The following is a 23,988-nucleotide window of genomic DNA, read 5'->3' as shown; positions in this document are numbered from 1 at the left end:
AATCTCTTACGCACCTGTTGCTCTGTAGGTGTGCAAAAGGCTTTCTTTTCAGTCCTTAACCTGTTAATGATGTTGTGTTTTCTAGACATCTCAGAGATCGAGTCGTACCGCTCCTACTCGCCTCAAGATGAGAGGCGGGGTCACCATTCTGACCTGTCTTCCCATTCCTCCAATGAGAGACTCAGAGAGAAGCCCAGGTAAGCAATAGCAGCGTCTACAGCAGGGGTTTTCAAAGTGGGTGACGGGGCACCCTGGGGTGCCGTGACAGCAGTCCAGGGGTGCCGCGAGATAATTTGATAATATTTGGAATTTATTTGGACACTTGAAAAAATATTTAGTATCATTTTAAACTTGAAGTACAAAGTTATTTTCAGTCAGTTCTAACCATAATGGCTTTTGCCTCAACAATTTCCTCGCAATATAATCACTAAAATATTGTCACTGTCGGGCAGAAACCTTGTATCTCCAAGTTTCAAATGTGTACGTCTTTTGGTAAAGCAAATCCCTGCTTCATCATACAAGACTGTCGCACAAAACTAGTGAAAACAGCCGATCTACAAGCACACAACGCCTCGCGATGGGAGGCATTGTGTGCTTGACGATGTGCTATAAATATAAGGTGCTGGGAGTGAAAATTATAATGTAGGGGTGCCTCAGATTAAAAAAATATTTATGGGGTGCCCTGAGACAAAACCCCCTGGTCTACAGCACTGCTTAGTAAACAGTGGGCCAGGACCCCCAGTGGGGTCCCCACATGATCCAGATGATTGTAAAGTGACAATTGAAGGACTTAAGACCATCCCTGCATCAAAAGCAATCAACACACTGTTCTACAGTATAAAAAGATGTTAAACGTTGTCAAATATAAATATTCTTTTATTTCTTTTCTTCTTTTCCCCCCCTACAATATTAATCTGTGGGAAATGAGTAAAACTAAATGTAATACCGCAACTCCTACAAATCAGAGTGCTTGACAGGAAGGAGGGGTCTGTCCACAGTTATGATTATCTTTGGGGGTCCCCTGGCACTACACATTTCATATGGGGGTCTGCAACCTAAATATACTTGCCATTCTAAAAGGTTTTGTACTTTCAGGAGAGATGGACACATTTACGTGTGTGCATAGTTGAGCACTAGCACCCTCTGGTGGGCAAATGTGCAGACACCAGACAGCCTGTGAAAATACACAGACATTACAAGACACTTTCCACTTTCAAAAGAACTTTTGGTCATGGTTAAAATTAGGGATGGTCCGATCAGGTTTTTTGGAACCGATCACCGAGCACCGATCACAAAAGTTTGATCACCCGATCCCGATCAATCACCGATCCGATCAAGTTATTATTTATATATTCTAAATGTTAATGTTTTAACTTTATTTCATTCATTCACTCATGAATTCATTTATATATTTGCCTTATAGTTATTTACTAGCATTACTATGTATTTATTATCATAGCAGTAACTAATTATTCCTTCAGCACTGTGGAAATCAATACCCCAAAATGGCCTCAAGTGGGCATACTGAACGGCTGGTTGATCAGATGCACCGATCGGATCGGATCGGTGAATTTACCTTTTGATCTAAACCACCGATTATCGCCGATCATGCTTTGATCGGCCCGATCCGATCCATTGCCGATTGATCGGTAACATCTCTAGTTAAAATGGAGTTTGAAGTTACAATGGATGTGTATGGGGAAAGGTCCTGGAGGAGGAGGGCCTGGTAACCTGTACATCAAATATCTAAATATCGAATGAAGCAAATTAAAACTGTTCAGGGTGTTCATAAAAGCCTGATTAGACGATAAAATGACCAAAAGTTTTTTTGAAAGTGGAATATCCCTTTAACTGTGAGTCAGCCAATCACAGAGCTGTATTAGTAGGTTATTCCTACTTCTAAACATTATTTTCTAACGGATATTCTCAAGTTTTCCTCATGACATACAGTACTGTATCTTAGGTGGACAGATTTGTTGGCCATGTAGGGAACAATGACCATTAACCATTATGACCAGTATTCCAGTGCTGTTGTAACCCTGAACAACTGACTGTCAACAGGGACGACCCACCCAACAGGCTGGCTAAAATGGGCGCCATGCCAACGCCGTTCCGAATTCCAGACAGAGCCGTGGAGGACCCGCCCCCTGTTGCAGCAGAGAGGGAGGAGCCTCGTCCAGAGACGCCGCCGGGTATGTAAAATTACAGCACGGCAATAACATGGCAAGACGAGTTTTCCCTTTTCATAAGGATAGTTATGGTATACTTCAGGGGTCTTCAACATGTTCAGGCCAAGGACCCCTTAGTCGAGAGAGAGATGAAGCAGGGACCCCCACAACCTTTTCATAGATTCCATATAGTTTCATTGTTTGACAGCACAATCATCAGTGTGTTATGGATTCATGTCAATTTGTGTTTTCAGTTATTTAACCACTTGAACCGTCAATAATTAATAAAGTTGACCTTTCACTCTATACTTTGTCAGCTCTTATTCCCCTCTACAACAAACCTCTTTGCCAAAAATAGCAGATCTACAAGCTCACAACGCCTTGTGAGCTTGTAGACTTTTGGCTAAAGTTCGCAGAATATGGACACTAGGGTTCAAGTGGTGAATATAAAAAAAGAAGATTTGGTAGTGACTCTGAGGACCCCTATAGGGGTCCCGGACCCCCTGTTGAAGACCCTTGCTTTAGGATTGTTTTGAACCGTTTGAGGAGTCAACTCCAAAAATACATACTCTGCCTCAAGCTCCCTTTTTGTGACCGTTGGTGTTAGTAGTTGTGAGTGGTATGCAGTATATCAGGTTCCAGAACGGTGTGCAGAGGAACACTGGCATTCCATAAGATCAGGCCAGGTGTGTCTTGGAAATTTGTGACGACCACACATTATTATTTCAATATTTCAATATACCATATATACTACAACAAACCCCGGCACAAATTGTACACTATTATTTATTTTTTTCAGACAAAATCTTCGCAATGAGCCTTGAGATTTTGATAAACGATGCAGTCTGCCTTATTCCGTTTTTCCTTTCCCACCAGCAGTGACTGTGGCTCCCAGAGTTCATGCTCCTCCCAGGGTTCCTCTGAAACCAAGCATAGAAGACCAGGAAATATATGGGTTTGTATAGTTAGTTACTGTACACAATTAGTTTAGGGATTATTCAGCAGAACACATGTATGCTTTTCATGATTCCACATGACACTGACACATGATTATGGATCCCACTGGGAAAGATGGATAACCTCGCCTCGGACTAATTTTTTAAGCTTGTGATTGGCTGAACCGGATGTAGGGAGCGCTCCATTGTATAGTCACTTGGACCGTGGCAGAGGTGCACCAAAACCTAAACCTATCCTTATCCTTATCCTTATCCTTAACCCTAACTCTAACCTTAACCTTAACCCTAACCTTAACCTCAGTAAAACTAACGCTGGCCTGGACGCTAACCTGCCGACGCTGGTGAAAACGAGCGCTATATACCGTTTCCATCCATCTTCTCCAGTGGGATCCATAATCAGGCGACACTGACATGTTTTCAACTCTGGAACCAAGCTTTTTCTCACTGTATTTCTGTGGTTCAGACCCAACACGGTGATGGTGCGTTTCCAGAAGGGCGACAGCGTGGGTCTGAGGCTGGCAGGAGGCAACGACGTTGGCATCTTCGTGGCAGGCGTTCAGGAGGACAGCGCCGCAGAACAAGAAGGCCTCCGCACCGGAGACCAGATCATGAAGGTAAACTTTCCTTAACCCGTCTAGAGTAGACCATTACATGGGCAACTGGCGGCCCGGGGGCCACATGCGGCCCCCACATTCACTTAATGCGGCCCGCTGGTTAATTTCTGAATACTGATATATTGATTTCAGCCAGTTACAAATCCAAACATGTAAACATGACCCGCTTTAATTACTTCGGTTCATATTAGTTGTTGAATGACTAGTATTAACATGTATTTTTTATGTCCAATGTATTTGTATTTAAGTTCATGAAGTTAACATAAGTATAAATAAATGGATATTATGAAATCAAATCAAAACAAAATATATTTCAGGATTCCAATTCAAAAGTAGCAGATCTATCCGCTATTTTTGGTACTCTTCTGGAGATGAGAGGTTTTTGCTCGACAGTAACAATAATAAGCAATGTGGCCCTCTGGAGTGAGTGTGGAAATATAGTGGCCCTCTCCATCATCAAAGTTGCCCACCCCTGCTTTAGACCTTGACCATTACTTTCTACTTGAGCAATTCAAAAATTGCAGATACACAAGCTCATAGTACAGCACCGAGTGCCACGCTATGAGCTTGTAGATCTGCTATTTATTTATATTTATCCTGTGTGCAGATCTTTGAATGTATATATATTTTTCAAAGCAAACTTTTGTAACTCAAATCTTTGCTTCTTGGGGGGTCCCTGGACATATTTTGAAATTATATGTAGTTTTTGCAGGTCCTTGACATGAAAAAGTTTGAGATCAACTGATCCTAGAAACATAGGTTTTTCAAAAACCTTTGAACGATTTAGAAGACATTTGTAGAATAGTAATGGGTTCATCTTTTATTTTAGTTTTCCCCATTGTCTCCCAATTCGGCCGTTATGCCAATTCTCTATTTTCTGTGTGCGTGTGCGTCAGGTGAACAACATGGACTTCAGAGGAATGGTCCGTGAGGATGCCGTTCTGTATCTGTTGGAAATTCCTAAGGGAGAAGACGTCACCATCCTCGCTCAGAGCAAACCTGATGGTAAGCACAGTTTACTGTCATAATTATATGTATATTTAAATAAGAGATTTAAAAAATACATATTACATATTACCATCATATCGTCACTGTCTGGCCAAAACCTCTTAACTCCATTTTTAAGGTTTTGGCATTTTTTTGGCATATTAGGGCTATTGAACACCCTTTACATCTGAGTGTTGGTTAAAATAATATTGAACCAATGGAAAGTAGTAAAAAGTGCTTGGGACAAAACCTCCTAACTCCACACTTTATGCCAAACCAGCTAACTCCACCCGATTGGCCCTCTCTTTTTGTTCATAAATATGTGCTATTGAACACCCTTTACGTCTGTGTGTTGGTTAAAATAATATTGAACCAATGAAAAGTAAAAAGCCCTTCGGTCAAAACTTCCTAACTCCACTTGAGCTCATTTTCCCGAAAATTTACATTTTGGAGTTAGGAGGTTTCGGTACAGTATCAAATATGAAGTAACCCTTTAAATTGTATGTCAAATGAATTACCTACAGTTGGCTTTTAATACCAAATTGATAAATGATACACTCATACAATACTTGTAAGGTATTTTTCAGTGAACGCCTCTCAGCAAATCACAGTTCCAGGTTGGATCTAAGTCATCACAATCCTTTCAACCACTTCAACCATATTTTATACTTTTGGCTATTCAAAAATAGCAGATCCATAAGCTCACAGCATGTCACAAAGTGGTGTACTCTGAGCTTGTAGAGAATTGTTCATGATATATACGGTATATACTTCTCTTCTGGGGGTCCTTAGCACAAAGATCTTTTCAGATGGGGGTCCGTGGCCAAATACATATCAACTTGACATGGGGTCCTTGACATGAAAAAGTGTGAAAACCACTGGAATAGATGATGCACCATAACTGCCATTTAAGTGAAATGGCACTTCTCTGCTTGTTGTTTCAGTGTACAAGGATATCCTCGCCTCTGGCAGAGGGGACTCGTTCTTCATCAGGACCCACTTTGAGTACGAGAAGGAGGCCCCTCAGAGCCTTCCGTTTGGCAGGGGACAGATCTTCAAGGTGACAGACACGCTGTACGACGGCAAGCTGGGCAACTGGCTGGCCATCCGCACTGACAAGGACAACCAGCTGCTGGAGAAGGGAATCATCCCTAATAAGAGCAGGTGTGTGTCTGTGTGTGTGTGTGTATGTGTGTGTGTGTGTGTGTGACTGTGTGTGTGTGTGTGTGTGTGTGTGTGTGTGTGTGTGTGTGTGTGTGTGTGTGTGTGTGTGTGTGTGTGTGTGTGTGTGTGTGTGTGTGTGTGTGTGTGTGTGTGTGTGTGTGTGTGTGTGTGCGTGCGCGTGCGTGCGTGCGTGCTAGGGATGGGACCATAAGCGATATAATCGTTTATCGTGATAAAAAACACTCCACGATAATCGTATCGTGGAGATTTAATTTATCGTGATATCGTCCTCTGTCATGCACTGGGATCAATTCACCTTTTATTTGCCGAGCTGCATATCCGGTACCACTTAAACCCTCTATAATTGGTAAAAGGTACTTATATATGTACTCAATACAGTCTTTTTTTTCACTCTCTATCAAATGTCTTTGCCAAATAATCTACAAGCTGTTGTGAGCTTGTAGATCTGCTATTTTTTGGCAAATGTTCCGCCCCAGGATAATGGATTTTGATTAATATTATTATTATTATTAAATCGTCACAATCATCGTGATATGACATTTTCATATCGTCCCATCCCTAGTGTGTGCGTGAGAGACGGCCTGAAGCATACACGGTCAAATCTCCAGTGTTGTTCATTTTGTACCTGTGTGTACTGGTCATGTTCAGTGGTGGTAAAAGGTACTCAAATGTTTTACTTATGTAAAAGTATCACTACAGCAATGTAGAAAAGTACGGAATTCAAAATGCACTTGAGTAAAAGTACAAAAGTATTGGTATCAAAATGTACCTAAAGTACCAAAAGTAGAAAGTACTCATTATGCAGACTGTCCCGTTTCACAAGTTATCAAATGTATACAAATCTTTTGAAAATGGCAGATCTACATGCTCACATGACGCATTGTGAGCTTGTAGATCGTCTATTTTCAAATGGCCGAAATGTATACAGTAGGTCTGAAGTGTTTTATACAAATCTACAAAGTAACAAGTCGTTTTCAAATAAATGTAGTGGAATAAAAGTATACTATTTGGATCTGAGATGTAGTGGAGTAGAAGTAAAAGTGCTGAAAATTGGAACTACTCCAGATAATGTACAAACGCCTCAACATTGTACTCATGTACAGTACTTGTTTTGTCCGACAGGGCGGAGCAGATGTCCAACGTGCAGAACGCCCAGCGAGCAGCGGCCGGCACCGACAGAGGAGACTTCTGGAGGCTCCGAGGACAGAGGAAGAAGAAAGACATGCGCAAGAGTCGAGAGGACCTGACCGCCACCCCGGTCGCCACGCGCTTCCCTGCCTATGAGAGGGTGGTGCTGCGTGAAGGTAAGACCAAAAACAAGAGGGTGGTGTTGTTGGGGAATTCTGGATCAGTTAGTAATCGATGAGGCGATAGGAGTCGAGCGACAATATTTTAGGTCAGTGGTCTTCAGTGTTTTCAGGCCAAGGACCCCTTAGTTGAGAGAGAGATGAAGCAGCGACCCCCACAACCTGTTCATAGATTTCATATAGTTTCATTGTTTGACGATCAATCAGTGTATTTTGGATGTCAATTTGTGTTTTCAGATATTTAACCACTTGAACCGTCAACACCTAATAAACTTCACCTTTCACTCTGTACTTAGTCTGCTCTTTTTCCCCCTCTACACCAAACCTCTTTGCCGAAAATAGACGATCTACAAGCTAACAACGCCTCGCGCTGCGAGTCGTTGTGAGCTTGTAGATCTGCTATTATTGGCTAAAGTTCTCCGAATATTGACACTAGTCTTCAAGTGGTTTATATAAAAAAAGTAGAAAAAAATACTTTCTATCACTCAAAGATTTGGAGGACCCCCTGAGGACCCCTGTAGTAACTCTGAGGACCCCCTAGGGGTCCAGATTAAAAATAAATAACATATATATATATATATATATATATATATATATATATATATATATATTGACACCAAAATACAGTAGCTATGACTTAGAACCGACAGAATCCCATAACTCTGAGAATTACAGACCCGTAAGAGATAATTTGGTTCTTAACTATACATAATTTAGATCCCCCAAGGACCCCTGGGGGTCCCCGGACCCCACTTTAATAACCGAGCTAGAGAACACAAATAGGGTCGGGTGACACTTCTTTTACGACCTGACATCCATTCAGCCCTATTAGACACAACTGCACCCGAGCACTACCCTTGTGGCCGTCACCCAGATCCATCAAACATACCATGCTTTTATACTGTAGGTCATGGCACAAATAAAGTACACAGTATAGTAAGTAAGTCACGACTAGGGCGACCAATCTTAAAAATATTATTACTTGTTTTGTTATATTACATGTTTTTCTGTTTTTTGTTAGTTTTTTTAATTCTTTCTTTTCACATTGTGGTGTGTTTTTTTAATTTGTTCTAGCTGGATTCAGGAGGCCTGTAGTCATATTTGGTCCAATCGCTGATGCAGTCAATGAAAAACTGGCTGCAGATCTGCCCAACGAGTTTGTCCTTGCCAGTAAGTATTTGATTTGTACAAAAGTTCTTTGTATTAAATATGGTCCTAAACAGCTTGTCATGTCAGCAAAGAATTATGTGTGACAAAAAGCTAAAGAAAACGGTGATAGACAATAGTCAAGTGCAGTGATAGTCAAACCTTTTAATTTCCAGGACTAATGATGTGCATTTGATAAGATTTCTATCTTTGGGACCCCAAACTAATAATAGATTGTTAGACATGACTTGATCCGATATGGTAAATGGTGCTTTTATATAGCGCCTTTATCCAAGGCACTTTACAGAGATTGTGCATTACATTCACCCATTCACACACACTTTCATACACCGATGGCAGAGGAAACCATGCCAACCAAGTATCAACCTGCTCACCGGGAGCAACTAGGGGTTCAGAGTCTTGCTCAAAGACTCTTCCACACTAAGTCTGGGGAAGCCCGGGATCGAACTGGGAACCCTTCGGGAACCCTCTGTGTTCTAATCACGGCTCTACCCCTGAGCCATGCCACCCCACTGCCAATATGTCATTTGGTCCAGAATGCCTTTACAGTCTTTGTGTTTTGTTCTTTTTTTTCCCCTTATTTTTTTCTTTTAGAAACTGAGCCCAAGGATGCAGGCAGTGAGCAGTCTTCAGGTGTGGTGAGGCTAAACACCATTCGACAGATCATTGAACAGGTATTGTAAACAACTGGCAACATTTACTACTTCACCATATTGTCATCCTCCTCTGCCTCGAGTAGCACGCTAAGTACAGTATGATGATGATTTATGACTACGGGGAGTTAATTACAGTGGTCCGCTCACGCCTCCTGGCCCCCACCCGAAACACCCGTGCGCTTCTCCCCCTGTGTTTACAAATTCTTCAAACCACAATGCCTCATGTCCTGTTTCATTGCCTGCATTTGACACGGATTGCATTCACACCAAACTGTGAACCGCACTTGTAAGCCAAGTGAGACCATCATTTTTTTGTGGATTAGAATTGGTTTGTTTGATCCGCGCCAGAATTCACATGAGCCTTCACAACAGCCCAAACGAAGTGCACTTTCCAACAATCACAGTATTTAATCGCGGGAACATGTCTCCATTCAGACATATCTCCATTCCGACAGTGACTTCTTATTGTCGGAGTGGCGACACTCCCATGGGCCTAAGGTTTAGGGTTAGGGTTAGAGATAGGGTTAGTGTCTGAATGGAGACATGTCGGAAAGGAGACATGTCCCCTTTAATCGCACATCCTGGTGTGAATGCGACCTAAAACAAAACAATATTTTATTCAAAAGAATGTCATATCAGCACTGACTCCCCTTGTTTCTCACAGGACCTCCATGCTCTGCTGGACGTGACCCCCAAGGCGGTGGACACCCTGAACTACACCCAGTGGTATCCCATCGTGGTGTTCCTCAACCCCGACAGCAAACAGGGCGTGAAGACCATGAGGAACCGCCTGGTGCCCGGCTCCAACCGCAGCGCGCGCAAGCTGTACGAGCAGGCTCTCAAGCTCAAGAAGACCTGCTCACACCTTTTCACCTGTAGGTTGACTCACTGGAAAACCAAATCTCTTTTTTCGCCCTGAACAATAGCCGATCTACGAGCTTGCAATATGTCGCCACGCGGCACTTTGTGAGCTTATAGATAGATATACTATTTTGTGCTGAATGTTCGCCTTTTATGACACACCCCAAAAATAGCGTTTAATTTCATTTTATTGATGTGATTGCAGCATCCGTTGACTTGAACTCGGCCAATGATGCATGGTATGGCAGCGTCAAGGACTCCATTCGAGAGCAGCAGGAGAGAGCTGTCTGGGTGTGTGAGGGCAAGGTATGTTCATTTAATATGTCTGTCTGCTGCTTGAATTTATTTTCTATGCTCGCTGTCAGATCCAAACCTTGTCTTTGTTATTATTGTAATAAAATAATAATAGATACCTATTTCCTCCCGTGAGGGAAATTCAGTATTTTCAGCCCAACTCAGCTGATTCGCTGGAGCGTGTGAGCATTTAGGGGTTAAGAGTCTTGCTCAGGGACACACATCGACCTTGCTACCCTAGCCTGGAATCCAACATGGGACAATCAGGGGCTCTGGTTGCCCAGGCGGGCTCCCTAACCATTCAGCTATGCCGCCCCTAAAAAACTGAAACGGACATGTAAAAAATGTATCCCTTAATGTAGAGAGATGCTGTTGATGGGCACTGGCATTGGTTGCTCTCGGGCAGAAATACTTAAACACAACTTCACAATTCAGTACCCTCACAAACCCATTCCCTCCTCATTGCTGTACTTCTTAAAAATGCTTTTCTCATATTTATGTTTAAACTCTGGCATACATTGCTATGAGCTTGTAGATCTGCTATTTTTGAAAAATCATTAAGATGTATGCAAATCTTTGACTCATTTTTTTTTTAAAGCAAACATTTCTAACTCAAATCTTACATCGTACCTGGAACAACATATTTTGGGAAATCTGTCTATTGAAACATACGTTTTTCAGATTAGGATTTAGATCCGTTTTAGAATCGGCCTCAGGTTTTAATGGATTAAACTAGCATATATTATTGCTTTGTTTCATGATCTCTCTCTCTCTCTCTCTCTCCCTCTCAGCTGGACGGTACAGAGGAGGACCTGGACATCCATGATGACCGCATGTCCTACCTGTCGGCCATGAGTGCAGACTACCTGAGCATGGACAGCCGGCTGACCAGCGACTACGAGGACACGGCCGACGAGGGCGGGGCCTACACCGACAACGAGCTGGACGAGCCAATGGACAACGAGCCCCACCACCACCACCCCACCGTGTCGGCCATCAGTCGCTCCTCGGAGCCCGTGCTTCCGGACGAGGTAATCAAGTTGCTTTTCTCGCAATGTCAACCATTGGCCATCGTGTATGCTAGGGCAGTGTTTCTCAACATTTTCTGCATGGGCACACTTTTCATGTCCCAAGAATCCATGGGCACACCAACATAATACGGGGGTGTAAATATCGTCACTGTCGGGAAGAAACCTTGTATCTCCAAGTTTCAAATTTGTAAGTTTCTTCACAAAGTAAAGCCCTGCTTCATCATACAAGGCTGTCGCACAACAGTAGTGAAAACAGCAGATCTACAAGCATGCTTGTAGATCGGCTGTTTTCACTAGTTTAAATCATGTTTAAAATGATAAATACAATACTGGCTTTCAAGCTGTTTCAAGGGGCACACTTGACCCTTCTCAGGGGCACACCAAAGGTCCCCAGGCACAGTGGTTGAGAAACACTGTGCTAGGGCATTAACGACTTGTGATTTTTGCAAGTCGACTCGACTCAGTAAAAAAGTTGAGTTGAAGTCGACTTTATTGTTTGATGACGTCATCACACTGTGCGTGAATGGGGGGAAAAAACCTGAAAACACTGTGCTCAATTCCATTGAAAAAACACAGTTGGAAAAGGATAGAATCATTCTTTACTTGACAATAAGCAATCCTATTGCCCCCTGGTCGGAGTCAACTTGTGTAATGAAGTCGGCTGAGTCGACTTGTCGACTTTTTGGTTAATGCCCTAGTGTTTCCCAAATATAGGGTCCTCAATTATTCCACAACCCACGGACAAGTTTTTATGGGTTGTGAGTAAGATTTAAAAAAAAAAAGGTCTTAAACATTTTCATTTTTAAAATATCTGATCTACAAGCTTACAATCTGTTGCGATGGGACAGGTGAGGAGCTTGTAGATCAGTTATTTTGTAACTTTATATTTAATTGATAATCCATTTTGTGTAACTTTGGGTCTCGGGGGGGGCGTGTCCTTTGGGTCTCGACTCTGGAGTTTGGGAGCCTACCCCTGATGTATGTGGCTGTTATTTGTGAAGTTCTAACTCATCATTCATGTATCCTCCATCTCCCCCTCCATCCACCCTGTCCATGATGTGTAGAAGTCCCACCCTGAGCCGCGGGCTCGCATGAGGAGGTCTGGGAGCAGAGAGGTGCTCACCAGAGACCCCAGCCCTCCCCCATCCTTCATCCCTGAACCCCCCAAGGTAAAGACCCTGTCCTGTCTCAATCCACCACCACCACCCTTCACCCACCAACTACCCCCACCACTAAGGCTGTCACAATTATTACATAATCATCTAATTACAAACGTTCGCTTTGAAAATACATATATTCAAAGATTTGCACACATTTCCACGACTTTTTCAAAAATAGCAGATCTACAAGCTCGCAGCGTGGCACTCGGTGCCGCGCTGTGAGCTTGTATATCTGCTGTTTTTCACTGGTTAAAGCATTCAATAATTCTAGGCCTAAATGGGTAAAAAAAATAGTGGAAATAGATCTACAAGCTCACGACGTGTCGTGAGCTTGTAGATCGGCTATTTCCACTATCAATGTTCTTTTTTTAAGTATAAAGTTGTCAAATATGTCAGTCATTTCTTTGTATATTTAGGTTATGTGTCGTTAACCGCAATTATTTGAGTGAGAATTAATCGTCATGTAAAATGTCATAATTGTGACAGCCCTACCCATCACTAACACTAACTCTACCACATAGTGGCTTCACAATTCTCTAAATCCACCAAATCCACCATTCCAATAGACTTTTAACTTTAAATTAGACTTTGATTTAAAATATATATATCTCATAGGCATTTTGTTGTTATTGTTGTTGACTATTCTAATCATGGTGGCTTTTACAGGTTAGGAAACGTTACATCCTCTCATTGTTTTAGTGCTCGGATCTCTTCCTTTTTACATGTGTTACTATTTCAGTAATTAAAAAAATAACATTTAACTTGAATAATATAATGAACAAGCAAACAAGTAATTACAAAAGGCACATACATTGCACCTTTATTTTATTTAACCACTTAATTCTATACTATTCAAACGTAAAAATAAATAAATAAATAACTACCAGGTGTGCAAGCTCACAAAAGTAGGGACGCCAGATTGACACAGTGTTTAAAATTGGGTCTCCTCGGCTAGATAATTGCTGATGCCGATATCAGCCTGACTGATACATCATACAGTTATGAAGCTAAATCTTGAGTTCCAATTCTGTCCCAAGTTCACTTTTTCACGTATTGCAGTATCCTAACAATATCCTGTATTCTCTCTCCTCCTTGGATGAAGATAATATCCCATTCCCAACCTGAAAAAAATCTATTTTCGGTTTACTTAAAGAGCTGATTCCGAAGTGGCTGTGACCGCCGAGCCTCTCTCCACATACTGGTGTACGATGCTATAGTAGTCGTGGTCGACGGTAGCGGTCGGCGGATTCGGCACCACTAGTTCCGAGTAAAGGTTCTTGAACCCGGAGATCTCCTCCCAGTCCTGGTTGGAAGGCGTGGTGAACGCGGGCGGCGGCGGTGGCGTCCGCGTGAAGAAGCTCTCCAGGTTCCGCTTGGCCAGTTTCTTGGCGTGTTCTGTAGAGTAGCGCTGCAGCAGGACGGTCTCTTGCTCCGCGTAGATCCTCCTGAACCTGAGCTGCTGGTCGCTGAGCCGGGAGCGGCACCGCGCCACGCAGGTCATTAACAGGTGGAACAGGACAATGAAGGCAATGTACAGCCAACCCAGGATCTGTTAAATCACCAAGGATACGGAAATCATTTTAGGTCACAGGTGTCTTCAACGTTTTCAGGCCAAGGACCCCTTAGCTGAGCGAGAGATGAGGCAGGAACCCCCACAACCTGTTCATAGATTCCATATAGTTTCATTGTCAGATATTTAACCACTTGAGTCGTCATTACCTAATAAACTGATCTTTCACTCTGTACTTAGTCTGCTCTTTTCCCCATTACACCAAACCTCTTTGCCGAAAATAGCCAAGCTCACGTGAGGCGTTTTGAGCTTGTAGATCTGCAATTTTTGGCAACAGTTCACAGAATATGGACACTAGGGTTCAAGTTGTTAATATAAAAAGGATTGGGAGATTTGGAGGACCCCCTGTAGTAACTCTGAGGACCCCCTAGGGGTCCCGGACCCCCTGTTGAAGACCCCTGTTTTAGGATGTTTGAGGTATTTCAAATTGGATGTATCAATTTGAACAGAAATAGTGGATTTTTAAAAAATACAGAAAATATCTGATCTACAAGCTCACACCTTTGTTGTGGGCTATGTTGTTATTCTCATGTGACGCCATTGTACAACGAAGTATAAAATAGGCCTTGCGTCACGCTTTGATCTCGCCGCAAAGTGGGATGTTGCCTCCTATAGTAGGAACTTCCTCATTGATAGAAAGAGAACTTCCACATTCCATTCTTACAATGAGAGTTTATGTTAACTCTCTCTCACTGTGGGTCTGGTTCAAATACATTTGTTGATAATAGAGACATAACCAGTGTCTCATTATAAAACACGCCTCTCAGTCTTTACTGATATAGGATTAATCAGAAGTAATCAATTATTGAACAATGTCCAGAGCAACCTCTCTGACGCTCTCTGAGCTCTTTCTCACCTGTGATTCAGCACGAAGGGTTGCAAGGACATCATCGATCTCCACCTGTGGCACGGCACTGCTTTTTCCACGGCATGGAAACTTGTAGAGCTCTTCCTGGCACTGTGATTGTGACATATTGCCACAAAGATGACCTTTATAGCGCGTCACGTTATCCCCAGCGAGAGCACACACATAGTAATTACCACCGAGTAGCGCAACGGCGATCCAACACAGAGGTGCGATCCACGCGGTGTTGCTTATGACCAAGTACATGGCGACGGTATTGAACGTGTTCTTTAGATTCATTTTGCAAAGAGCCAGTCCCGTGACAAGTTTCCACGTGTTTCTGTCTAAGATGTAGCCTATCAGTAACAGCACGAGCGCGGGTACAAAGAAAGACACAGCGCCGTAAAGAAGGTTCCCGCCATTGCAGGGACACTGGAACACCACTAAGGAGAAGATCTTCTCCCCGCCTGCGGTCAACAGCGCTACTAAACCCGTCACCAGTCCAACGTTGGCATTCTTGTTTACAGTTCTGACCACGGATCTGAAATGATCCATGTGTGTTTGTGTGGTCGGCCGTTTGTGTGCTCGCTGCGTGGTTCTTGTGTCTGTGACACCAACTTTACTGATAAGCAGGGCGGGGAGTGAGAAGGAGTAGTGTACTTACTGTATGTGTGAAAATGGTTCATGATATATTACAGGATAGTGCAGTTTCCAAAGAACTATTTGGAAACACAAACTGCTTCAGACTTTAGGTCACCAAGACACAGGTATTTAATGACACAGATGCAGATTAAAGCATTGGTACATTCATGCTCAGGGGGGTTTGTAATCTGACCGGCATTTATGATCTTATACATGTTTAATATTTCCAATAAATTGACTTTTTGTTGCTATGTTGACAGTTATGCTCACTTGTTTTGTTAAAGAATACTAAATATTGCTCTAAAAAAGAAACTTGTATCCATTACATGACCTTGCTGCACTCTGATACGTTACATACAGTATGTTATCTGCTTTAGCCAAAACCAATTATTATTAATATTACTATTAATTGAATTACTATATTTAATAGTTATAAATCAGCTAATCTTGCATATTAGTCAGGCTCTAATGTTTAGTGTTTACATACATTATTAACCCATTAAAACTGGGAAAGCATCTGTGTCGTTTTAGATTGTAGCTGAAAGGCATTATTTAATACTTTGGCTATTCAAAATTTGCAGATCTGCAAGCTCACAGTGAGTCACTTCGTGCCTCGCTATGAGCTTGCAGATCTGCTATTTCTGAAAAATCATGAATATTTGTGCAAATCTTTGAATAGAACATTTTTAACTCAAATCTTTGCTTCCCTGTAAGGTCCCTGTAACAAAAATATTAATTCAAAAATATAAATTTTATTATATTATGTATTTGGCCATCAGCCAATAATTTTGGGGGTCCTTGACATGAAAAAAATGTTTAGCACCACTGACATATATATTTTTTTTTAAATTGTTTTTGGGCTTTTTATGCCTTTATTTGATAGGACAGTAGACTGACAGGAAATGGGGAGAGAGATGGGGAATGACATGTGGCAAAGGTCGTCCGGATCGGGAATCAAACCGGCGACGCCAGCAGGCATCATAGCCTAGTATGTGGTATGCGCCTTGACCACCAGGCCAGCGGGCGCCCCACCACTGACATATTTTGACACACTGTTAAGCCTCTATCGTCCAAGGTGAAGAGCTATCACCTCACCGCGGTGTCGTTTTCTAGCTATCACCTAAAAATGTCTAACAAAGCCTAGTGATATTTAGAAAACTAGGTGACAGCTCTTCAGCTTGGACTATGATAGAGGCTTTAGGATTTAAGACATTTTGTAGACTCTGCCTCGTGTTTTCTCAGTGGGTTTAATGGTTGTGTTCATCTTATAGGTGCGCGGGGTTCAAACTCGCAACGACTCCACGTCCCGGAGCTACGACTCTCCCTCCAGCAGCACCATCAGCAGTGACACCACCGGAGGAGGAGGCGGAGGAGGAGGAGGCAGGCCTCTACCGCCCCCTGTGGCCAGCAAGCCCTCCTTCACCTCCCGCCACCACAGCCTGTCGGTGGAGGAGCCCCCGAGCCCTGTGGCCGCCAGGGAGGAGGAGGACCCGGCAAACCGCTCCTTCATGGGCAAGGTTAGGGCCGTCGCCATCACAAGTTTAAAGGGATGCTTCATCGTCTGCTCAGGCTTTTTGGAGCACCCTGGACAGTTTTTAGGTTTCTGGATTCTGTATTTAGATATTTGATATTCAGACACGCCGCCGCCTTCCTAACTTCAGACTCCACTTTAAAGGAGTTGTTCACCGGCTTCACCCCCAAAATGTATTTTTTTCTATTGATTACCCACGCCATGGAGACTTGAGTTCAATAATATTTTTTTGTATTTGTCGCATTCCTAAGACAAAAATGTGATCATAGTAAATTTACCCCTGATTATTACGGATTGATTCTGGATGGGGACCCAAATGCATGTGGGTTCCCATCCGGAATCAATGGGGTACAGTTATTGTAATGGAATTATTTTCTTAGGAATGCGACTAAAACAAAAAAATATCATTGAACTCAAGTCTCCATGGCGTGAATAATCAATAGAAAAAAGTCATTTTGGGGGGGTGAACAACTGCTTTAACCATGATACTGCTCATACGGCCCTCCTAATACACGAGGGGGCTCTGCTTTTTTTATTTTTATTTCCCCAAATAATTATATAAAATAAATGAAAAGGATAATTGAAAAAACACAGCCCCTCTCGCACTAGAAGGAGAATATCAGTCAGAACCATGGACAGGTGTTTTCGATGAATCTATCATGGATAAAATGAGTTGGAAGTTACATTTGGTTTGTATACAGTAGGAAGTGTGCGTGTCTGAAAAAATGAATATCAAATATCTACTGAATCAAGCAACTTAAAAACTGTCTTGGGTGTTAAAATGACCCCAAACATGTTAAAGAGTGAAATATCCCTTTTTATTGAAAACGATTGACCATTGGACATTCATTTGTACATTCATTTTTATCGCCAAGGGCCAGGATGCATTCAGGAAAAACACTTTAATTTTACTTCCCTCCCCTTGTTCATACATAATCTTTATTTTAACCTTCTTTTGTTTTTGTTTTCACTTGCTTGCTTTACGGTAAACATAAATAAATAGAAGCAGGGTGGACAGGTAAAGGACTACATATGCATTCATCTACATGATAATACATTAATCTGAAATGTGATTGTCCATTTTTCCCCACTTTAATAATCTCATGAAGTCAACCATCACAATGTTGTGTTTTTGTTTAATCATACATAGTTTTTTTTGTTTCATTATTTTAAAAACCAATCATTTGTCTTAATTATTTTCACGGCATTTGTGTGTGACTATTGTGTTGAACGGCACCATGTGTGGACTCAAGTTTTTATTCATGAGCAGCGAACATTGATTGTTAATTAACTTTAAGTATGTTTTGATTTGTAAGGTGAAGGCCTTTGAGCAGATGGACCATCTGGCCAGAGCCCAGAGGATGTTGGAGCTACAGGAGGCAGAGAATGCTCGGGTTGGTACTCAGACTGTAACCAAAGTTAAGAGAGCACCAGTGCCAGCTGCTGATGTTAATGTGAATTTCCTGGAATTATCTTTGAAACATTTGTGGTTCCTTTTCCTTCCTCTGTGTACAGCTGGAGATAGCTCAGAAACACCCTGACATCTATGCTGTTCCAATCAAACTGCCAAAGCCTAACCTCAACCGTCCACAGCCAATAGGGTAAGTAGTATGTGACGTCATTTAACCCATTATTAACTCATTTACCGTCTTTTAAACATCGACTGAAGGGTTTAGCATCGTCCTTACCTTTTAACGTGGGCGCGTGCGTGCACATCGTGCACGATCTGTGCATGGATCATGTACCAGGCATGTATACACCCAATCACCAAAGTTTTGGTGATTGGGTTTCACCAATTTCCATTTTTAGGTTTTTAGATTTTTTGGCATAAATCAAGGCTATTGAACACCCTTTACATCTGAGTGTTGGTTAAAATAATATTGAACCAATGGAAAGTAGCAAAAAGCCCTTTGGTTAAAACCTCCTAACTCCACTTGAGCTAATTTTCCCGAAAATGGACATTTTGGAGTAAGGAGGTTTTGGCCCAACAGCAGAGATATTAAAGTCTCTGGATTATCGGGCCCGGCGGAGAGGAACATAGGGATTTTCTCGGGACTATCGGGAGAGGCGGTAAATGAGGCCCATTCTACAAATATCTTCTACATCCTAACCGTTTTCTGAAAAACCTATGTTTTTCAAAACCTTTTCATGTCAAGGAACCCCCAAGATTATATGGGGACCCCTCAGACTCCCCCATCTCAAAATGTTGTTTCAGGGACCACCCCAGAAGCAAAGATTTGAGTTAAAGATTTTCACTTAATAAATTGGTTAAAGCTGTAATCGTGGGCTTAACTCTGTTTTACACGTGGTGTCTTCCAGCTCCAGCTCACATCCCGAGCCCCAGGCTCCGTCCAGACCGTACGGGGACAACAGGGGGTACGCCCACGATGACGACGACGAAGACGAGTACCGCAGACAGCTGGCCGATCAGACGAAGCGGGGCTACTACAGCCAGCAGAAATACAAAGACACAGAGCTGTAGATCCACTGCAGTGGCAGCCAGTTGACTCCCTGTCCCATTCCCCCACCTAGTGGCTGCAATGGGATATTACAGTTTATCTCAGTGGGGCCCAAGTTCAGCGGTATCTTGACTTTGATGTTAACTCTTTCAAATGTCTGTTGTGGTCCATAATACTCCCGTCTCCCACAACTAAACAAATCTGATAGCTCTTCAAAGGGATTACTTCACATGCAAAGCACATTAGATAACACATTTTATTGCTGTTCAACACAAGGCGTGCGTGTGTGCGAGCGTGTGTGTGTATGCTGTCTCAAATGTTTTGAAAACCTCACTCTTTTAAGACTGCAAAGTAGTTTTCTTAAATTTTGGTATATTCCCGTCCACAACGGGATGAGGGTGTTTCAGTGTCTGCGATTCCCTTTTTTGATATTTCATGGTGTATATATTCCTGATACCCGCTTTTGTTACATTAGGATACAAACTTGCAGGGCTTTCCAATAAACTTATGCCATGCTGTACCCAGTGTGAGCCCATGAAAAATATAGCACTGTTTCACGATCAACTTTTTTATTTTTGTTTCTTTTATAAGTTTTACTTTTGAAACATCCCTGCTATTGTTTTTACTACTTCCTCTCTGTAATCACAATTGTTTTATTGTACATAATATGCCTGAGCCTAGGGCTGGGCATTATATCCATATTTTAGCGTTTATCTCGTTATATGAGACAAGATATCGTCTCGTATTTTTAATATCGTGATACTGTATGTCATACAAGTGTTGTTCCCCCCCCCCCCCCCCCCTGGTTTTACTCATTCAAGCCCTATTTTATACTCTATACAAAATGATTAAATGCTTTTTAGCTATTTAGACAAATGTATATTTATATCGTCACAATAAAACATTATCGCCACAATATCGATATCAATGTATTTGGTCAGATTATGTTGATATTTTATTTTGTCCATATCTCCCAGCCCTAGCTGAGCATTGCCACTGGATGTCTGTGAAGAAGCGGAATACATCGTCGTTGTCGGGTGGAAACCTTGTATGTCCAAAACCTCCCTTGTTTGTTATTATTTTAAAAACAATTTAAAATAGTGAAAAATAGCACAACAATCTACAAGCGTAATGTGCCTGTAGATTTACTATTTTCAATACTTTTGTGCAACACTTTTGTATGATGTAGGCTGTAGGGCTTTAATTTACGAGAAGAAGAAAAAAATATATATATACAAATGTGAAAGTTGGGAGATGCAAGGTTTCTGTCTGACAGTGAGGACATACTCCTCGCATGATGATATCGTCTGCCAACAAGAACTGATTTTAAACACGTCGCGTCGTTGGCTTGGAAATGTGTTGTTGTCGGCAAGCAACACCGTGGAACTACGGAGTATAATGGATGGCTGGCTGTGTCACCTGGGAAGCAGCACACTTTCTAAAGTGCCTTTTAGCTTTGATGACTTGATGAGAGAGAAACGGCACGCATGTTGGACATGTTGGATATATCGTCTATCAGTTGTCCAAAACTGTTCAGGATTCAAATTCAAAAATAGCAAAAGTAGCCGACCATCAAGCTTAAAACATGTCGCTCCGCGTTCTGAGCTTGTATACCGGTATGTGCTTCTTATGATGCTTTTGTGTGACTGTATGACGCCGTATGGACTGGAAAAGTAGGGTGTTGATTTAGACAAAAACACACAAAAGGTTTTTGCCTGACGCCAATGATATACTGCATAAGATTCAATCCACTATGTTTTATGTCTGTGGTCTGCCTCCTGACACAGAGTTCATTGGAACGATGTCTGAAATTGCCAAGATTGTGGCACGTCCAGTGTACAATCTAGTGCACCATCCGCTTCAAATAACTTTATTGTCCAAACCAAAAGTCCAGGACTGTAGCTTTAAATGTTACTTTTCAGGACTTTGAACTTTTAGTGTGACATTGTAGTATATTAATGGGCATTTATGAATTCGGAACGACGAAATTCACAGTAAAATCCTCTAGTTAAATGAACAAGAAAAGCTGTTTGGAGAACCCAGAGATGGATTGTGGTGTACGACGGATGTCATTAAGGTGTCTGTAGTATTTTGTATTATTTGTACCTCTCTTTATTAGCTGCTCACAACAGGAGACAATCACATTTGTATTGCATATATTTGTATGTTGTATAATGTATACACACAGTGCACTGTCATGTCTTTTTCTTTTTTTTACAAGGTAGCATTGAGAAATATGGTACAAGACAATCATGTCAGTTGCTTTATTCCAAACATATTTAGTATGTGATGTGTGTGTGTGTAATCTCCCTGACTGCAGCAATTCTTGTGACTGTTGGGAGTGCTTGACCCTCTTAAACAAATTCAAACTAATAAAAGAAAAACACTTTTTTTTTTATTACATTTATGACATGAGTCAGTCTGTCCGTCAGTCATTCTCAAACGGCCTCTGAAGTTAGAAGTTCCACAGGCGCATGATGGAATGCAGGGAGTATCTTCTCTTGCAAAGGTTGCCAGGGAATCAGGGGTGAAATGCATTCGAGCAAATATCGATTGAATTAGACATTATTATATGTAACGCAGGACGTTGAGTGAACCAAAATCAAGCACTCTGCAAAACAAGCTTGAGAATAAGCCCTTTTGCAAATCCCGCCCCATTCTGCCCTGTTACTATGATAGGACATTTGACCCTGGGCAGATTGTTTTTATAGTGGCAGTGAATGGGATTTTTTTTCCCCTTCATAGCCTCATTACAGCTATATAAAGTACCAAAGGAAAAACATCTAGGTGATATTAATAAAAAGGGAAGACAAAGGTACAGTAGTTACATTGCAAAACAGGGGGTTTACCCGAAAATATATGTTTTAATTTGTTTAATCCCAGTGGGACAGAATCCTCTTTGCAGATTATTTTATAGTGGTAGTGGATGGGATTTTTTTCCCTTCATAGCCTCATTACAGCTATATAAAGTACCACAAAAAACACATCTACGTGATATTAATAAAAAGGGAAGAAAAAGGTACAGTAATTACATAGCAAAACAGTAGTTTTCCCCCCGAAAATAAATGTTTTAATTAGTTTAATCCTCTGGATCAGAAAGAGAATAGACCGCGCATTGCATCCTGGGTAGGAAGAGGACAGAACTATAATCCTAACCTCACATAATAGGCTGGCTTTTCGTAATTCTGCCCATTTAAAATATATGTACCCAATCGTGACTCTTAGACCATTGATATGGTCCATGTGAACTAGTTTGTTGAAGCTTATTCATTATGATGAGCGAGATCACGGCCGAGATCGCGGCCGTACCGGGCGATCGCCGTGTCGCGCACTGCGGACAGTTTTGAAAGCCACATTTAACATTCTCCAGAATCTCCACTGCACAAACTCCACCCCCGATAGCAAAAAGTGAATGTTTTTTTCTGGTTGGCCAGTCAGGGAGTCTCAGGGACCAATCAGAAGGCTGACAAACGGTCTATTGCTGGGACGCCTAACACACCTCAGCTAATGCAAAACGTACATGTTGCTCAGGAGAGGCAAGTCTGGAGCTCTGCTGGAACCGTTGCCCCTGCGACCCGACTCCGGATAAGCAGTTGATGTAGTAATCTATGTTCACGTGAAAAATATAATAAACCACGAAAGCGTTTGTTTGGCATGTTTACTTGTGCACAACAATGTGCCGTCATCAGAGTTCACTTGAGAGGTGGAAATCTATGTACACGTGTAGACAGTAGACAGACACCCCAAAAGAGGCAATTTGTAGGTCCATTTTTGTTCAATTACATTCAATCAATATAACTATTTAAATGAAACGAAGAAACAAAATAAATCATTATTTACCTAAATATGCACAATATATAACTCACTGTTGTCTTTGGTTATACATGATAAAACATGATCACTCCGCCTGGTGAAATGACCTGCATCACACTGTAGCTATACCGCACTGGTTCTCAACCTGTGGGCCGGGACCTCCAGGGGGGTCCCCCACATGATTTGGGGGAGGTCCCTAGATGACAGTGAAGTGACAATTTAAGTTTTTTAATACAAAAAAAAAAGGAAAAATAAAATAAAAAATATACACAGCATCAAAAGTAATCAACAAACTACACAATAAAAACTGATAAAACATTGGCCAAATCGTCAAATAATGTGAGAAAGAGGCAAACGTGAAAATAGCCGATCTACAAGCTCACAACGCCTTGTAGTTCTGCTATTCATAATATTTATAAACTAAATTGAATTCCTCAACTACAGTACATTCCAAGTGCTTCTCAGGGTGGGGGGGTCCCCAGTTAAAATAGGATCGTTTTGGGAGGGGGGCGTCACGGCCTGAAAAGGTTGAGAACCACTGCTCTACCGTACAAGTTGACATGATGATATGTTGTACAGATTAAGGCAAGTCAGTGCTGATGAGATCAACTTGGAACACATGTCGTATCAAACAAGATACAGAAAACGGGTCGTTTCTGTTCGTCAAATCAAATTTGTAATGGATCAAATTAAGCAGGATTCAAGAGAGAACCGCTTAAGAGAGAGAGACAAATGGAACCATT

General features: G+C 41.8%; 2 protein-coding genes across 4 annotated transcripts in view; one reads left to right on the top strand and one right to left on the bottom strand.

Moving 5' to 3' along the window:
- The window catches only part of tjp2a (tight junction protein 2a (zona occludens 2)), a 63,657-nt gene extending 41,900 nt beyond the window's left edge, over positions 1-21,757 (top strand). For 2 of the 3 annotated variants that reach the window (XM_080743891.1, XM_080743889.1), the window contains 17 exons: positions 86-197; positions 2,062-2,192; positions 3,045-3,123; positions 3,588-3,738; positions 4,635-4,743; positions 5,670-5,889; positions 7,033-7,214; positions 8,292-8,387; positions 8,979-9,058; positions 9,705-9,915; positions 10,107-10,207; positions 10,987-11,226; positions 12,291-12,395; positions 16,714-16,959; positions 18,290-18,367; positions 18,489-18,574; positions 19,293-21,757. In XM_080743891.1, the coding sequence (XP_080600017.1) occupies positions 86-197; positions 2,062-2,192; positions 3,045-3,123; positions 3,588-3,738; positions 4,635-4,743; positions 5,670-5,889; positions 7,033-7,214; positions 8,292-8,387; positions 8,979-9,058; positions 9,705-9,915; positions 10,107-10,207; positions 10,987-11,226; positions 12,291-12,395; positions 16,714-16,959; positions 18,290-18,367; positions 18,489-18,574; positions 19,293-19,455 (2,390 nt within the window). In that variant the 3' untranslated portion in view covers positions 19,456-21,757. The remainder of the gene's footprint in view (positions 1-85; positions 198-2,061; positions 2,193-3,044; positions 3,124-3,587; positions 3,739-4,634; positions 4,744-5,669; positions 5,890-7,032; positions 7,215-8,291; positions 8,388-8,978; positions 9,059-9,704; positions 9,916-10,106; positions 10,208-10,986; positions 11,227-12,290; positions 12,396-16,713; positions 16,960-18,289; positions 18,368-18,488; positions 18,575-19,292) is intronic. The other variant, XM_080743890.1, reaches the window with a different exon arrangement.
- LOC308299051 (calcium homeostasis modulator protein 6-like) lies at positions 13,534-15,355 on the bottom strand (the record flags this gene model as incomplete). The annotated part of the gene is made up of 2 exons (XM_080742777.1): positions 13,534-13,935; positions 14,813-15,355. 2 exons carry the CDS (start codon positions 15,353-15,355, stop codon positions 13,534-13,536), a joined length of 945 nt encoding a protein of 314 aa, XP_080598903.1.
- Positions 21,758-23,988: the final 2,231 nt, after the last annotated feature.

The sequence above is a fragment of the Nannobrachium achirus genome, assembly GCF_963921795.1.
Source record: "Nannobrachium achirus genome assembly, chromosome: 15".
In the NCBI taxonomy this organism is placed as follows: domain Eukaryota; kingdom Metazoa; phylum Chordata; class Actinopteri; order Myctophiformes; family Myctophidae; genus Nannobrachium; species Nannobrachium achirus.
Note: the sequence above shows the minus strand (reverse complement) of the source record. Positions and strands in the feature narration are given on the sequence as shown.